The 18,807-nt window shown below is 37.5% G+C and overlaps 1 protein-coding gene across 1 annotated transcript; it reads left to right on the top strand.

Annotated features, from left to right (window-relative positions):
• The first annotated feature begins 9,929 nt into the window (after positions 1-9,929).
• On the top strand, positions 9,930-12,081 carry LOC143446010 (uncharacterized). Its single transcript, XM_076945450.1, has 8 exons — positions 9,930-10,081; positions 10,148-10,449; positions 10,541-10,690; positions 10,755-10,971; positions 11,040-11,241; positions 11,300-11,536; positions 11,618-11,837; positions 11,892-12,081. The coding sequence occupies exons 1-8, from the start codon at positions 10,047-10,049 to the stop codon at positions 12,020-12,022; spliced, it is 1,494 nt and encodes a 497-aa protein (XP_076801565.1). The 5' UTR covers positions 9,930-10,046; the 3' UTR covers positions 12,023-12,081.
• Positions 12,082-18,807: the final 6,726 nt, after the last annotated feature.

Genomic DNA, 18,807 nt, shown 5'->3' with positions numbered 1-18,807 from the left:
TTTAAGTGAAGTGGACTGCCATGATGCACTGATCAGCGCTGTGAGGTCTCCCCGGGAATTAGGCGCGACTTGAACAATAGAACGCAGACAAACACAGCAAACAAAATCCCTCAAGTAGATAAATAAACGACCAGTTAACAACTTTCGTCCTTTCTCCTTGCTAGATTGATTTGATGACTCAAGTTGCTATTAAAAAGGCACTGCTGAAAGGTCCGGCCTCACAAAGGCACTGACGATTCGTTCACAATTTCTTCAAATCTCTTCTTCGTACTGACCCCATGCAGAGATAGCCTATTAAATTGAGATGTCTTTTCGAAATGACTAATGTGGGGAATAATAGTTTTACTAAAGATATTTAGCTTTACACTGAGCGCCTTGATCTAAGTGTTACATGTTGCACCCTTAGAGTAATTTTTTCTTCGTAGCAAGTGTTACTTCAACCATCATAGACCGCTATGATAATTAATTAATACAGCAGTAACTAACTCACCAGAAAAGTATTTGATTATTAATTAATTTAACGAACCTGGTATCTTGAAATCACCAACGTAATTGTAAGTGAGGTTTCCAACCAATAACAGTAAGAAAACTAACGCTTGGTTACAATAAACAAAAAGTAAAGATTTTTTAGTTCAACTCTGAACCCTCTACTATTTGGATATATTTATAAAACAAGTACGCGGGAAACGCTTTACGGCCAATAAATTCGTATGATGGGAGTTATAAGGAAATCCGATAAAAAGAAATATCCGGGACAATTCGTTTCAAGTATCCTAAGTGCTAGTAAGGTCTTACACAGCTTCGGACAATTATTCAAACGACTGTCGTACCCAGTCGTACACAGTCATACATAAAAGCTAATGTCTATAAAAGCAGGTGCGCACCAAGTGCAAATAAACTAATGTACGAAACATTTACAACCCAACCAGGTGATCAGGTGTTTTTAATTTAGTTCTTCCAAGTATCCAAGATACGACAAAATGTTAAAAGTGAAAGAAACTGTTAACCGAAAACATTAGTTTTCACCACGCGTGGAACTTATAACTGAGCTTTGACCAACAGTAAAAGATGACATCTACAACACTTACTAATCACAATGTTAGGCCACAATGTTGTTAATGATAGCTAAACTGGGAAAAAGCACCGGAAACTCATTCCGGAAAAGGGCATTTAAAACTATTGCTTAAGCCTATTCACTAACTTTATTTTATTCAAAACTATAATCGTAGTAATAAAACCTTGCGATTAACGCTTTTCGCGCGCGATCCACTCTGAAGTAAACATCGCGACGTGCAGATATGCAATATGTTCAGGAATTTACGTTTAATCAAGCAAACGTTTTGCAGGCAGAACTTAAAACAACATGGACGACTACTTGTCAAACATATTACTGATGGACATACTTTTACCGCTTCAAGTGCTAAGCGATGAAAATTAAAACCTGATACGCGAGCGCTGGGCACACGCGTAAGTAACTCGAAAAAGATGAAAAGGGGCTCATTAGCAAGGCTCTCGATAGCTGTTAGTTAACTCGAATAAACACGAGATAGGATTATAAAATCTCACAGCTTGCTTGTCAAAAAGGGTTGCCGGACGTTAAGTGTGTCAACCAAACAAAGCAAGGGCACATACAGATAGAAGCTAAAAGGGTTGTTTGCGGGTCAATGCCGTAAACTTACTGATTCTGTTAAAAACAAGTTAGCAGGAACGAAGTTTGGTTTCACAACATATTCCTATTTCTTACATGTTATGTAATCTCGGTTTGACCATCAACATTCCCTTCGTGGTAACCGGTGAATGTACAATAGAAAATGAGTTCCACTTAACGCACAAGAAATGTAATGAAGGGACAGTTTTTCCTTACCAAGTAAACGATGAAATCATCGATTTGGCGACGTTACGTAAACTTAAAAACTTTACTTAAGCGAAAGTTACACTCTTTCAGGATCACGCAAAACATGGCGGCAAAGTCAACAACATTCCGTCACCAGCACAATATCAACACCTGAAATCTTTACTTTGGATGGATGGGCAAAAAAGTAAAACCTTTCTAGGCAGAAGGACGCAGATGCCTGGTGTCTGCATACCGATCTGTCTGCTTCAATCTTTCCTTGTTTGTGCTTAGTATATGTGCCTTACGCTTTCTGAAACATTTTGCCCTACCATTTGATGTTACCGGTATTTGTCGACTTGCTGCTAAGTAGATAGTGCTAAATATTTCTACCAAACATCCAAATGGAAAACTTATGAATACAACGAAATGTGCCTTAATTCGTGGGCCTTTCACTGATACAAATGTTTTAATGTGAAACGCATTATAGGATTCTCCACAGCATATGGCGAAAACTGAAACAGAGTTATTTAGACCAGCAAACAAGCCTACATTCAGTTGTTTGAAGCTAGACCGTTTGCAGTTCGTTTTCTTTTATTTGAGCCAAATTTATTAAACACGCCAAAATCAATAGAAATAGCGAGTGATGATGCTTCGTTAATAATTGACATGCGACGTTTTAAACCTTCAACCTTGTATAACCGATCTAACATAACAACGCTTATTCTTACAATAAGTCGCATGTTTCAGATTAGCAGGCACTTTTGTCACTTCACTCAAGTCAAACCGCAGGACCAATTTCTATGAAGTCTCACAGTATAATTGTCTGTTACGGTACTTAAGAAAAAACGGAAATTAAATCGCAGAGATGAAACTAGACTTACCACCGATTCAAAATCTTGTATCAGCTAAATGGAGCAGCAGTTAAGTCAAGTGCCATAAATCTCTTGTTCTAACAAATTGCCCAATGCCCGAGTCTTGCGTGGGAAACTAGTTTTAATAAAACAAAATCTCCGCGCACCATTACTGTATATCTACAAAATACCCATAACATAGGCTACTAGCTAACTTAACACATGCAAAAGATAGGGTCGAGAGCTCTATTTTAATTTTAAAACGAACTAAATCACATAACAAACGTTAAGAAAGTGCAAAACAATTCGCTGAGATATGTACCATTTCCCTTATGATCATTTCCGTCTTAGCCGGATTAAAATGTAAATAAAGGGTGTTTGTTTTATCATAATAAATGTTCCACTACACTCAAACAATTCAACTGGCTACCCTTGGACTTGTATTTAGTATCAATTGGTTTATAACTTTGGAAGGAATAGCGGTAACATTAAAACCCAAAATACATTGGCTGTACACCTGAAAACCTATCCTTACATGCAAGCAGATCACACGGTCACGCAGTCAGCGACATTTAGTTTAAAACAACTTAATGTCGTGATGAGTTAAGAGACTCAGTGAGAAACTTAAACCATAAAAAATATGCCCGAGCTTAAGAAGCTGAGACCAAGTTTAGTATTAGAAGGACCAACCTAAATATTCTAATGAACAAATTGAGTGTAAACGCATGAAACATGTTGAAAATTTTGCAAATGACAAACTGTTGAAGGAAAGCATGCAACTCACATAAATATTGGACCGTGTTGGATTACCCAGAACTCTACAGTAGAATTGAATTGCAGAACAACTTGTGCACTGTGATTGTCCAAGTATGCTGAACAAAACAACTCTAAACAAATTTCAACCAGCATAAACAATTTTGCAACTCAACTCGCACAAGTATAATGAAATATTTCACGACTGCTTTGTACATTTTCTAACAACAGCAATCCAACGAAATTTTTGATATGACCATGCTTGTAATGAAACGTAAGAACTACAATAACTAGTTTCTGACCAGCTGGTGATTGCGGCTCTACAACGTTAGAGGTAAATTAGACTACCCTTATAAAAGTACGATGAATGCTTTCTGCATCTGCGTGATATCTAGTGACAGCTGCTCCTATTAGTACGGAAATAAAACGGTGCTTAGCCAAGACTAATCGACTATGTTCCCAAAGCTGTCGTATCAACCATATTAAATAGGACATCTTACAACTAACAAAGAAATGGATAGACAACAGATGGCCGGTTGTAGGTAGCTGCGTCGGTCATCGCAAACTTTAATAACCACTAAGCCACAATAAATTGTTTCAAAAAGCTTGATAAATTATTAATGAGGTCATAACAGACGCCGGTCATTTTAAACCGACATCTTCACACATCAACAAAAAAGCGTGTACAGTATATTGAAATACTTCAGAAGAGATCATGCAACGTGTCGTTAAGTATTCCATGCTGTGATGACTGATGAGACAGTAGGCTAGCTGGCTAATAGCAACTACACTATATGTTGTTTGTATATCTGTAGTTGTACTTCAACTCATCCACCACAAATTCCATCAATAGCAATCAATATTACCGCACAGTCACTCTTTGCATAAGAAGCTGTACAGGCCTATTCCCACAAAGCTAACAACTTATACTGTAAACTTTTGTCCAACACTTAAGAAACCAAAGGCCAAGTTTCTAAAAGCTACAACGCAAACATTTCTATAAAAACTGGATATAATACGTGTAAAACATACAAGCGCTAAGATAAAAACATCATTTGTAATGAAATAATTCTGCAGGGTGTACTGCCAAAGTTTGTACAGTCAAATGCCAAGAATTTTTACCAACGACTGCAAATTTAGCTGATCTACTTGATTTTGTCTGTGGACATAGCTATTAGGTTGTTGCAAACTTAACTTAATACCCTGTAATTTGCTAGACGCAGTCCAAATGAGATATGGTACCAAGGTAAAGCTCATTCAACCCGAAAATCGGCTCGGTATTTTGTCATGGGGTCGATATCAAAGGACGGTAGAAAATCTGTTTCCCAGAACCTCTGTTTACTTAGAGCAGTTATGGAGGAAATTCTTCGAGTACACGATAATAGAATGTTGGTGTTACAACTTCTGTGTGTCATTCTATCGGGTTTAACGGTAAACCAACTTCAAGACTGACACTTGACACGAACACTGTCATGTAACTGTGTAAGCATGCCGCCCCAGAGAACACTTCAGCTACCTGGGCAGCCTCTTGAGTTAGGTAAACGATTTAAATTACTTTCCAGCAGACTACTGTAGATTGCTGCTCATATTTATCTCCATGTCTGCCACAAATAAGCCTTACGATTTCTCCTGTTTATCATAAATTGCAGCCAATCGTATCATTCAACTCTCTGTGAGTTCGACACGGATTTAATAAACGTTCGTACAAGTCTTATTACACTGGCCGGTCACGATTCATGCGGTACAGAATACAGACATTTGACGAATATTGTACACTGATGAAATGACTTTCTACACGTGTTTAAAAAGAAAAAGTTTTAATGTTTGATGTACAATCGTACAAAAAAACCGCTAATTTTATTAATTGGCGCCAAAGAAAGACATGGTGTGAAGGCAATTATCGCCTATGGAGAAAAACAAGTCGCGAGCCAAATAAAAAAGCTGGTAAGATACGAGTCCTCGGGCGTTTGTAAAGCGTACACAGTACACATTTGACCAACTCGCACATACGCGATTAATCTCTTGTTTAATTGTTGGTAATATCTTAAATAAGATAATAACGTCAATCATGTTTTACAAAAACGAAACCATAATATCTTCAAAACATTTAACACTTTTAAAACTTTATTGATTAACAACAGAAGCACTGCTAAATAAGTAAGCAAAGATAAATCTAAACCCCAAGAGATATGTTTACAGATAAAGATCACATAACTTGACCTACATTTAGATATAGACCTACTCCAGGAGACGCTGTTTTCGAGATTTGTTTTCAAAATATTTACAATTTATAAACCATACCAGACCGCTTTTAACTTACGAACCATTAAAATACTTGAAAAGTTATAGTAAAGTACAAGAAGAGGTTTCAAGTAAGATTTACGAGAATAAGATATCACCATATCCTGGATACACTCCTTCAAAGGGGCTTTAGCGCTTGAGCTTAAATAAATATCCTTCTAAGCGTTACTTTCTGAACATCACGCAAAGGTCATAACCCCACTTGAGTAATGGATACGCTTAAGTTATTCCTCTTGGGGTAGACGTATTTTGTACACAAATAAAAACGTTCAAATAAAATTTTAAAAGCGAAATTGTAATTGTCAAAGAATACCAAACATTTAGCTGGTATGAAGATTTTTAAATCTATTGACACTCTGCAAAGATGTTATATGGAAAAAATTTTGCTAACCATTTTTGGTTATAATATTCGAATGAAACTTATTTGAACGTATACGTGAGGACAAGAACTTTTAGTGAACAAAACTGTTCATTACAGCAATCGAAACAAGCCATATGTTACGATAAATACAGATGTGCAACAAAGTTTAAAAGGTAAGCAACACACCAATATTCTACATAATTTTTGAAACAATATCTGTTGGTATGGTCCCCTGCAAATGCGACGAGGCGAAAAATAAACATCGAAGCTATAAGCCATCGCTAGCCAACCAGGAGTAAATGTTTCTAAGACGGAGCAAAAAGATGTTGCGGCTTGTTTCGTTAAGCATTTCTTAATGACAAGTGGCTTCGATTTACGTCCACTGGCTAAAGAAAACTTTTTTATCCTGGTAACCATAATAAACAAGTCTGAATGGAATTGTAGCTAGTCTAACGATGGCACAACCGGTGAAGACCATCATATAGTATCAAGTTAGCTATACAGTAACAAATATCGGTAATAAACTTTTAAAAAACAATTTCTATAATAGTATTTACACCTGACTTTAGGAAGTTGATTGCCACCGGGTAAAAATGTAGTTTGGTTGAATGAGACCAGCGATAAAATGCTCAACCGACAAGCTCTTCTAGGTCATGTTCTGGATATGTTACAACTAGGCTACCTGAACCAATATTCCCAATCGGAAGGCCCGGAAAATTACCCGATAAACACGTAGGAATGGTATGAGGTTAAAACGGCAGTTACGATAATAGGCCTACTCGTAGGTAGTCACTCATCTTTCCATAAAAACATCGGTAATTGGCAATCGATGTGTTGGTAAAATAGTTAACTTTGGCAAAAACATAAAACAAACTGAATGGTGAAAAACCATGCCTATAATCATTGTTTTTCAATTAGTACGAAACTATTTCAACCCTCTGGTTCTTATACACTCGTTACAAGTGTGCAATTATGTGACAAAGGCGCCATCGCCTCTTAGGTATTGGAGTGTTTAAACTATGTCAACTACCAACCTTTACTTTAATAACATCTTTTAAGGAAAGTAATTATCATTGATATCATTCTATACATAGCTCCAGATTCTAAATGAAGTGCGAGATATAAAGTGTACATCATTTTATATATTTCGAAAAACTCTCGGCAGAATTTGTGCCGTTTCTGCGATTTGTCATTACGCAAATTGCAATACCTACCTTTGTACAGTATTAACTGTTATCATCACATATTCCAATGGTTTGGTTTGGTGCTGTATCGCACAAATAAGGCCAGAAACAAAATACTGAATTGTTTGAACTTTTGTTATTAAGTGTAGTGGTATTTTGTTAATTCTAAGTTATATCTAATTTCGTCAAGCTTGCCAAAAAAAATATATATGTAATAGGCTATTGGAAATTTTGTGTCAAGTTTACCACTGCAGTTTGCAAGCCACATGAAGAAGTTAAGAGTTGTTAGTTATGAATGACGTAATAATTTTTCTTTACTTCATTCGACGCTAATATGGTCGTGCATTTGTACACATGACCCGAAATTGTAGAGAATTTGCTTTATAATTCTGTCACAATATTTTGAACAGCTTAAACGATCCCTAAAAGGCAGATTGATTAGCCTACTAGACCGCAATAATCGCGCAGGTGTTGAGATTCGAAAATGACCTGCCTGAGGTCGGTAAAACGGCGACTTCTACTGCACTCACATTATGCGATTTCCTAAGCTGTCTTTATTTTAGAGGACAAATTGTACGCGTAAATCTATCTTTAAAGTTTTCCTGTTAACCAAACTCGAATGTTAACACATAGGCCTAGTTAGTAAATTTACAAATTTAACTCCTATTTTAAATCTAACAGTATTATAATTTTTAATAACTAAAACCATGTTTTTGTACACCCAACTCTATCATTGACCTGCAGAACAGACCTAGCCCATCCTTAACAACGGACTGCGTAACATGCTAACGGTGAAACAGTCGCTTTCTTTTTTGTAAAGCTGGCTGAAATAAAAGCCAGTGTAAAACCTACTCGATTTAAAAACCCTCTTAATTTTCGATAAACAACTTTAAAATAGCATATGACCAGGACCGACAAGAAACGCAGGTATAGTTGCTGACTTAATCTAAGGTGTCGAGCTCAAATTAAAAGAAAAATCGGTTCGACGCAAAAATTACGTTTCTTGGGTTTCTAATACTTTTTGGTCTCACGGTTTATTTAACACCTTTCAACATCAACAAAATTTGTTTTATTGGAAGTATGAAACTTCTGATCTACTCTGACTAATACACGAACGAATTCAAAAACAGCAAACTCAGCTTACCACAACTCTGACATCTCAGTATGGTGTCGGTCTCACGCACTGGTTTCACACTGTTAACGCTGCCAAGAGCAGTGTTAAGTCGATGTGCAGTCATGTGGAAAATTTACAATAGAATCGATTGCTTTCCATTGTAGGCCTTTAAAATGGAGCGGTAAAAGCACATTTAATACACTCTCGCGTGAAAGCTTTATATTTTCTTTTAAGGGCTGTGAAATCTTTTCGCGTGTGCTATTATTAGGCCTTCTGTAATCTCGTTCCAATATTTCAGTTTCAAAGTTCAAACTGAACTGACAAAATTACACTTGCTGTCAAGGTCGGTATATTCTTGCCCTGAAAAGTCAGTTTGGCAAGGAAAGTGTTGTAAGTTAATTAGGTCGCTTTACTGCTGTTTATTTTCAAACTGCAATTATATAGACTGTAAAAATATGCTATCATGTATGATATTTTTTAAAAGTTGTTTTATGTAAATGCCTTTCATTTATATGCTATACGTTTTATTCTGTGACATTTTACAAATTTGATTTTGGTCATGCATAATTTGTAATTATGTCATGAACAGTTTTAGAAAATAAAATAAAAGGAATTCATTGATTGGATTGATCCAGACAAACACATTGTGTTGTCAAATGCACTACATCATCTGAAGGTTGGTCTGTGTTGCTGAAGTAGCCCAGGACTGTCTTACTGCAACAAGAAAGTCTACTAAAATTTGATACAAGATTCGCTGTAATACATTATAGCAAATTTACATTATTGTGGCTTACGATCCACCAAACGTTGTAATGTAAAGTGCAAATCCTCTTAGGTCTCGGGTGGTCAGTGACTCGAGAAAGGTTGGGAGCAACTACACATTAAACAATCGGCTGGCATTTTAGCACAAACTAGCAAAGTATGTCATTGTTAACCCAAGAATATGCGAAAAGTACCCAATGGATAATATCAAAACTGATATGTTTAAAATAAAGATTTTGGATAGTAAACAACAATACCGTCGTCTAGCGGTAGAAAAACCTAATGATGTCAAATGCCAATTCATTGTGTATTTCAAGCAAAGTAGTAGGCCTACTTCACAGCTATACCGGTAAATTTTCTTTTCATTACTTATAAAAACCATTTTAATACACTTTTATTGTTACCTTGTCTCTAATTCACTTTTTAAATAAATCTTAAAAACCAAATTTTTGTAAAAACTGAAATTATCTTTTACGCTACACAGTTCTGTGCTCGTTCATGTAATACGTGTATGGACCAGCTGCATGAATAGCTTTGTATGTGATGAATTGGCTCTGCCGAATTCTTGTAATTTATTTCTTTTAGTTAATTTAGTTATTCCACGGTGAGTAGTAGTAAGGTTATAAGTAAAATTTATTTTGATGTTGGCAACTCTTCAGAAATTAGTTGGAAAAGAATTTGTGCAACGTATCTTTAATTCCACGTGTTACACGAATTCTGCGTGTAGATCAACATTTCTTCTCTAATAGCATATAAAAAGGAGTATTTTCCGGTTAGTCTCATAGCTTCTTTTTCTTCAGAAGGTTGTGTACAAGTTGTTAGAGTTACTAAGTTAGAATCGTTTTCAAAAATTTCCAGTACGACATCGGAACCTCAGTTGATAATCATGATGATGAAGATACCGGTCCTGTTGTTGCTTAGGTTTACTGATTTTGCAGTAAGTTGGCATAAACTATGATGGAGTTTTAAAAAGTTTTTCGTTTTCAGCTTCTTTGTGGTGTCAGTTGTCGATTCTACTTCACGCGGTGTCCGACAAGTAATTCCGGGGTCACCTACATGCGCCAACGTTATTTGTCCAACTGGTCGACGATGTGTACAGGGAGCGTGTGTTTGCAACCAAGGTTACGAGGGTGCAGGCTGTAAATCTCCAGTCACGACTCCAGCTACTCCAAGTGTATGTACGTCGACTAGCTGCTTAAACGGATGTCAATGTGTTCCTTCGTGCCGTCATTCTGATGGCTACTACTGTGTGAGCTCTGCCGGGTTCATTGGAAAGTACTGTAACATACGTAAGTATTTGAATGCTGGCACTGCCTCCTGCATTACTATATCGTACGTTACTGTGTATTAGCATGTGCGTTACTAAATATCTATTTCAAGCTGTACCGGATCTGGTTTGCGCTAGTGATAGGATTGAAGTGAAAGTGTCACAGTCATTTGTCCAAGACCTTCAAATTTCCGGCAATGGGATATACCTATTTCTTGCTAGTAATTATATTCCTGGTTCCGTTGTACAGGATGCTTGTAAAGGTATGGTAGATTTCATTAAGCAAGTGTTCCTTGCTACCGCCTCAACCTGTTTTTTTTCTTCTAGCTACGTTACCCACTAGTGGCGTTTACGCTTTCACTGTCCCTCTGCCGTTTAGTCTTTGTGGCTTAAGACGCACAACCGATCCTAGCGGGAAGATTGTGGTGTCCGGCGAAGTATGGTTTAACCTGGTTCGCTCGCTTTATGACATGCCTCTACCGGTACTACGCTTCTCTTGCGTGTACGCCAGTGAATACAACGTCGTTACTTCGCTTCAGCCCACGTTAGTGTCTGTGACCCATTATTTATCTAGCATCCTATATGATTTCACAGTTTCATCTTTTCTTAAAGGATCGATACTGTAAGAGCATCTTACGAGGGCGAAATTCTGATGAATACTGCGGTACAACTCTGCAAAACCCCAAGTTGCCCTTCAGACTGCCCTCAGCTCTTTTCCGTTAATCAAGGAGCGGTGTATACTGTCTCGGAGATGATTCACGTTTCTATGTCTGTGAATTTTGCCACGCCACAACCGTTTGCGGCTAATGCTCCCGTGAGTCCTTTCGTTATGTATTTTATGTTTCCCAACTATCCGGATTTTTCCATTTCAGAATCCAAATGACATGGCCATCGTGAAGCAGATGTACCTTTCTTGCTCATCCACACCTGGTCAGCAGGACATCCTCTTAATAGACAACGGCTGCGAATCCACTCTATTGCGCAGCCGCATAACCAGGGAGTCGGTAGATCGCACTGTTTGCGTATCCTTCAGGGTTCCCCGAATGTTTAATTGCAGTGTGATGTACATTCACGCCAAACTAAACCTTGTCCCTAAAAACAGCTTGACCGTAAGTTCTATACGGGGAACAAAATCTTTGTATGTTTGTATTGCCGCTATATGTGTTGCTTTACTAACCTTTCTACTGCAGCCTTGTCCATATGGAAACGGCTACTACTCTCCATCGCTCGGACGCCGTAGACGAGCGTCCGGCCTTCGCTTCCCGGAAAATTCCACCACCTCTGTTAAGATTGGTCCAATTTTCATATTAGAAGGGTCACGGGGCTCACCGCTTTCGGAAGTATTTCCACAAAATAATACAATGGTTCTTCGGGACGCTGTGTACCCGAGTCGTCTCACAACTCCCCCAAGTAAGACAAGTCTGTTTACTCTTTTGTCAGTTTACTAATGCTTTTTTTTTCCAGGTCGTCAGGAATCGTTGACCGAACATTACGGCGTTGTCGCGGCGTCTATTGTCGGTGTACTCGCCTTGGTTGTTTTAGTACTTTTTGTTGCCTTCATTTCTCGTTCGGGGTATCGCACTCCCAAAATGTGACCGTTAGTATTTGAAATTTGACCCATCGTGATGTCAACAAATACAAATAACATTGAAAAAAAGTTCTTCAAGTACTGCAATTTGGCATTATACTGCCAGAAGTTATTACTAAGCATTTCATTTGATAGGTCCACACTAGCCTTCACAATAAAAACATAATTTCTTTCATCTTATATTGCAAAAAGTGGAATTTACATTTCAGTTTTCAAATCGGTCGACGTGTCCATACCTACTGTAGAAAAAGTTTTAGGCTACCACTATTTCACCGACAAAAATCGGCGTTCGCAATGAATTATTACATTTTCTTGTTTTAATTGTTAAAAGCATGGTAACCCTAACATCAATCTACCTCCTATAGTCCAACTTCAATAAAACCTTAAATAGCTAAAATCGACTTCTCACTATGGAAGAATACTATATACATACGGTTCTAGGTCGATCCCCCAGACGATTCAACCCATTTACAAAAACGTCTACGCAGTTCGTAATCAGGCACGGATGCCGCTTTTACCACTATACCAATACACATCTTGTTTTGAAATAAAAACAAGTTTATGTACCGTGTTGTAACTAGTAGCCCTGCTTAGCGAAAAATAAATAAAGCCTACTCGTCGATTAAAAGTCAAACCTTAGAAACAACTGTTTGTTGATGGGAAAGAAGATTTCCCGGAAGTTTGAATCGGGAGATCGAACATTTTGAGAATAGTATAAGTCGCTTGTCTCCAGTCAATTTATTATTTTGAAAATAAACGAATAACATTTCCTATAGCAGAGACAGGGATCCTGTGTGCTATAATTCTGCTTATTTCGTTGAGGTTAGTTTGAAGTTTGTACCTAAAGAAAACACGGTACGATTGCTAGGGTGCCATAACTGTTAACCACAACGTACATGCCTATTCAGGATGGCCTAACTCTAGACTAGAGTCTAGACCAGTGGTTCCCAAACTTTATCTACTCGCGTACCATTTTTTTGGTTCATGCAGCATTCTCCAGAATTAAAAAAAAAAATGATAGGCAAAATGTTTACTAAAGGCTCGTGAATATTAAACAAAAATTAGTCGAACTTTTACCGCCCTCGCTACAGTGCTACAGCATAACTAACGTATCACAAAAACTGACTTCAAGGATTTGTTATGTAGTAATTAATGACGTCCTATTTCGTCACAAAGAAACCATGTTTTACAATCCAATGCGTAAATACCCTAAGGCAGGGCTTCCCAAACTGGGGGTCGCGACCCCGCAAGGGGTCGCGTAACAAACTTCAGGGGTCGCAGAGCGTATACCAATTTTACACGAAGTACAAAATACAATCAAAACAAAATATCGTTCCAGCCTAATCAACATTGAAACCGCCTTGAGACCAGCATTAACATATATTGAGCCACGGCTGGACTTGCTTTGTAGCAGAAAGCAGTCGCACCAATCACACAGAATAAATGTGTGTGCTTTTTTGTTTCCAGTAGCCTACATATGTGTAAAGTAGTAAGTAGGCTTTGAGTACTGGTTGCTTGAATTCAGTCTTTGCATCTCAATAAATGTCACTAATGACTAATGTATATTTCGCGCTGCTAATCAATTTAAACGTGAAGGGTCGCGGAAAACTTCAGAAGTTTGAAAGGGGTCGCGAGCAAAAAAGTTTGGGAAGCCCTGCCCTAAGGAATTAGTATTCAGTAGGGAATATAGATTATAGCATGAAATTTCACGCTCTACCTAATTTATGTGAATGAAAATAATGCCGACGACAATAAAAGATCTTTTGTGATCGTTTGGTGTGAACTTGATAAGTTGCTCGCGTACCACCTGGAAGACCTTCGTGCACCACCAGTGGTACGCGTACCATAGTTTGGGAACCACTGGTCTAGACTGTCCAATATTAAGCTTACAATTGGCTACAAAGTAACTTGGTGATAACTGAAGACATAAGTACGTGAAAGGTCCGTGGGCTGAAAGGTCAGCGGGTTGAATCGTCCGTGGGTTGAATCGTCCGGGGGTTGAATCGTCCAGGGGTTGAATCGTCCGTAGGTTGAATCGTCCGCGGGTTGAATGGTCCTGGGTTGAATCGTCCGCAGGTTGAATCGTCCGTGGGTTGACTGCGTGACCTACGTTAGGTGATAGAGTCACTTTGTCAGTTTTAACGTAGCGCTGTACACGTAAATGTTCGGGAACAATTTTAGAACGACTTATAGAAACATTTTATGACTGAATTATAAAAAATAAATGGTATATTGCTCAATTAATCAATTGCTTAAGCATTACTTTAATGTGTGAAAAGCCAAATCTAGTAAAGTTTCCAATAGTATTCAAGTGGTTTTAAGTTAATTGTGCCATTTTGTGAACAGTACAAAGCAGCAGCAGCCGTACAGTAAGTTCAAAGCACTGTTTGGACCATATTTGATTGTTCACAGTATTTTGATGCGTTGTCATCTAAAGATGTTTAAAAAGACAAGTGCAACTGCAGTTAAGTTTTAAATTAGCTTTTTACATAAACTTGCAGCGGTCTGGATGGTATTTTTTAATACATTACATCATTTCTTGCAAAAGTGTTTTCTAGTTATTGATTGAAGTTTATGAATTTGTTTTTTGATAAACATTTCAACTGTCGATTGATATTTTTAAACTTGCTCGGAATAACTTCGTGGAAACACCCCTTCTAGTATGTTCCCAGGTTGTTTTTCAGCATATATTGTGATAAGAAGTCTTTATTGGAAATACCCGCTTCTTAACCTTAACACTGGTTATATTTATTCACGTCTCAATGTGTCAGCTTTAGCTATATTATATATATCTCACATGTCTAAACATTGTTTTTCTGACGGCACCTGCTACGACTCGCTGCGTTTTTCATGTCCAACATTTTTAACTCACATCGCTTTCATGTTATATTAGCCTAACTCACACTTCTACCAGCTGCGAGTAGAGTTTGCCGAGTAAATCATGAAAATCAGCAGATAAGTTGTCTACGCTAGCCATTGTGATTGCAACTCAATAGACATCTTATAAGCGGTAGTGTTACTTATGTTCTTGGTTATTCGTATTATTGAGAAAGTGTACAGCATGTATAATAAAACCCTTTTCTTGTAAGCTATTTCTGTTGTAATATTAAAACCTTTCGGCCGACAAAAGGTTAGAGTTAAAGTTAACCGCACGCAACAATAGAGACAGATAATTCAACAGGTAAACCTCATAAGCCAACGGGGTCTCTTCATTTTGGGTGACGCATTCCGACATGTTTTAATCCTTGTGGCGTTACTCCCAGTTCTATTCTTTTAATCAGGTAGCTTTATTAACTGATTTTGTTGTCACTACCGTTGGTGCTAACGAAACTTCAGTATGTCGGTGGTTCCTGTATTATCCCACGGCTCCGTTACTGACGATGCTTCTTCTTATGTTATGGCTGTCGCATCGGCCAGAGTTACGTTTGTTGTACTCACGCGGCCCGATTCACGGCCTTCACAGTCGCGTCCCTCATCTCAACTATCGCCTATCAGACCAGGTCAGCATGGAACTACTTCCTACATGCCTCGGTACACTGATTTGGCTGAATGGCAACGAACGGTTATTCGTCCCGTACAAAAACAATTTCAGCCGTTTGAAAAATATTTTAGTGTCAGTTCTGCTTGCTTGCTTGCTTGCTTGCTTGCTTGCGACTGCCGATATTCTATCTTGGTTCGAGCGACTGGAGGAAACATTTCAGCTGGTTCCACAATTTCCTTCACCGGGAATAATCTATAGGCCTACCATGATATCGGCTACATCTGTTTTCCATTTTAGAGTATTCTAACCGCACGCAACAATAGGGTCAGATATAATTAAACCGGGAAAATAAGTGAAGATACCCTCATATGCTAAAGAGTTCTCTTCAAACTTACTATTTAAACTGATTTCACATAATAGCATCTTAAGGTTAATATAGATTAAGATTAGATTAGATATAGATTGTAAAGATTAGACCGACACAAAGTTGATGAAATATATCACAGCTTTCTGATAACATAACGGTAACTTCTAAATATGACTAGACGTCTAGACCATTATAACAGAAGTTTGGGAAAGGCTCCACAGTTGGGAATTTGTGTGACTACGTATAAACTTTGTGCAACGCTTTTCTTCGGGATTGCTTTTATGACGTAATCATGCGGAAGAATGATTCAAAAAAGCAACGCAAATAACCTTGTGACAAGACATAAATATACATCAGATTTCAATCAAAAATTGTGCATGCTAAGAAAATAAACTTTAATGTAAACTGACATTCAAGTAAGGAATTTGCAAGCCCAACAACCTTTTACAGTTTTGCCTTTGTACGCTGTGTAATGGGCTTTGCAAAGTTGCATGCCATTGGACGTAATGAATTTATGATCAAGACGCTTGTTAACCAGAAGCGTTAAGTTTTTACCTAAACAATATGTGTTGTTGTTCGTACTTGCGCTGGTCTAGACCAGGGCTTCTCAAACTTTTTGTTCTGGGGCCACAATTTAAAAAGAAAACTCTGTGCTATCCCTTGATGGGTAGCCCACACGTCAATGATATTAACACAATAAACGTTCCATTACAAATATCAAGTTGTATTTTTTTCTGTGGCGAAATCATACAAATGCATACAATCCACGAATGTAAATGTACAGTAATACAAGAACTGCGTAATGGAAACAGGGAAGCAAATAACAATCTAAGAAAAAACAGTTCAATTCATAAAAGTTGAATTTGTTTCACGACCCCAAAATTACATTTTGACACCCCAAACGGGCTCGCAACCCATAGTTTGAGAAGCCCTGGTCTAGACTGCTTTTGAAATTTACAGATTTAGTGGGAAAGTATAGTAAGCTACGACAATGACAACTCATAAACTCTTTTTTGACTTAACTTAACATTTTTGCATTTATCACCCGTCGACTCGTACTAACCTGTTGTAGCACCACTGTAATTTACTTCTGACACGTTTTTAGTGCACAGGGCGGTTCGTTGATTGTTTGCAAGCGTATTTCTTGTTTGACCAGTCTACAAAAAAGTTAGCACCGTGCTTTGCGCTCCCCGTTGTCAATAAATAAACGATACAATACAACTCCAATTGCGCGAAAGATAAGCAATACAATACAATGCCAATTGTGACCTTAGGCGCCTCAGTTGTAAATATCTACTGGAAAACGACGTCACATGCGCGCAGCTGTTCGCACCATCCTTGATATCAGTCCAACGATGATCATTTAACAAAAGCTGCGTTTTGGCTTGGAAGTTTAGTTTTACATTGAGAGTCATTGAAGCTTCAGTTTAAGTAAATTAGGGTGCGAATATTTTTGTCTCGCTGTGTTGTAGAAAAAAGAATTGGATTCTGAAAAGCTATTTAAGTAACGTGCTACCACTATTTCTATGCTTGCAATACGCTATTTTTCTCAGTCAGAGCAGATATTCAAGAAGGCTTAAACAAGAATTTTGCATTTTATTCAAGGACTGCTTGTGGTTGTTAATCCAAACTAAGAGCGTTTACGGCGCAGTATAAGTATTGCTCACATTTGTAGTATTTCTCTGCAGTAAGATATAGAAAAATTTGAACCGTTCATACCTAGAGTTTCCCTTATAATTTTTTAACTATATTCTATAACGGTATAACTTCTGTAAATTTAAAGCATTCGGTAGAATTGCGCCTTAGTTCTTAAGACTTGCTCTAAAAAGTTTTTGTAAACTAAGCAACCTACGATTGCCTTTCAGTACGTTGAAAAGTGATGCTTTGGAATAGACGCGAATAGAATAGACGTCCCCAGGGTAGGCACTAAGTAATTTTATGCTATAGTAATGATACAATTGTATTTTACGTTACTTACATATCAACCTTGTGTAGTATTTAATATTGTGTTGAGGAATTTTGAAATTCTTCAAAAGCTTCAAATTTACCCCTTGGCGTCCAACACAGCCAAAATTAGATGGAACGCAACAAGTTTGGCTGTTTTCGCCTTAAAAAAGCTTTAAAACGCCTAAACGTAAATTTTCAAGTGTATACAAATAGTAGTTAGCCATTTATCGCGAACGATTTTAAAACTTCCATAACAACAATTTTGTAACCTCATATTTTTTTGCGCGTTTGATGTTTTACAAGGATCAGCCAAGTATAAACAAAATGTCTGTTTTGAGGTTGTACATTTTTTGGAAAATATTATTAACTCTGTTGATTTCATAAAATTTTTGCTCAGGTTAGTCAAAATAAATCAATCAAATGGAACGAAGTGACGTAGCCTTAATATAAAGAATACGCATCCAATCCTTGGCGTTATACATGACAAAACCAACATTGTGAGTGTCTCAAAGTTTTTCAAGTGACAAACTTTTGAAAGTGTAAGTTCAGAAAACACGCTGAAAACCCATGCGTACTGTTGTATACGCTGCTGGCACCTACGTACAGTATCATGCTATTCTTGAGAAGGTCAGTTACATGTTTCATCATTTATTTAAGTATAGGGTTATGTGATAACCACAAGTGTATAAATAAACTGCGCATTTACAATGAAATTTTTTCATAATGTAATTCTGTAGCCTGTACTTTATATGAGCAGGGGAACAGAATAAAGTTGTTACCGTGATAAGTCCTTGAAGTTATCACAAATGTAGCCTTTTTCGTGATATTTCTATTTTAATTTTTCATCCATTATCGATCGGCAAATACCCGGATGAAGTTATTCGCTGTAACGAGTGGCTTGTCACGCCAAAAAGCAAGCGCGTTTTTCATTGGGTAATCGACGATGACGTTTTCCCCTTCTTGATCGTTCTTTTTTGTTTGTACAGTATGAGGTTGG

Source organism: Clavelina lepadiformis, chromosome 2 (assembly GCF_947623445.1).
Source record: "Clavelina lepadiformis chromosome 2, kaClaLepa1.1, whole genome shotgun sequence".
Taxonomy (NCBI): Eukaryota; Metazoa; Chordata; class Ascidiacea; order Aplousobranchia; family Clavelinidae; genus Clavelina; species Clavelina lepadiformis.
This window is presented reverse-complemented; position numbering and strand designations above follow the sequence as displayed.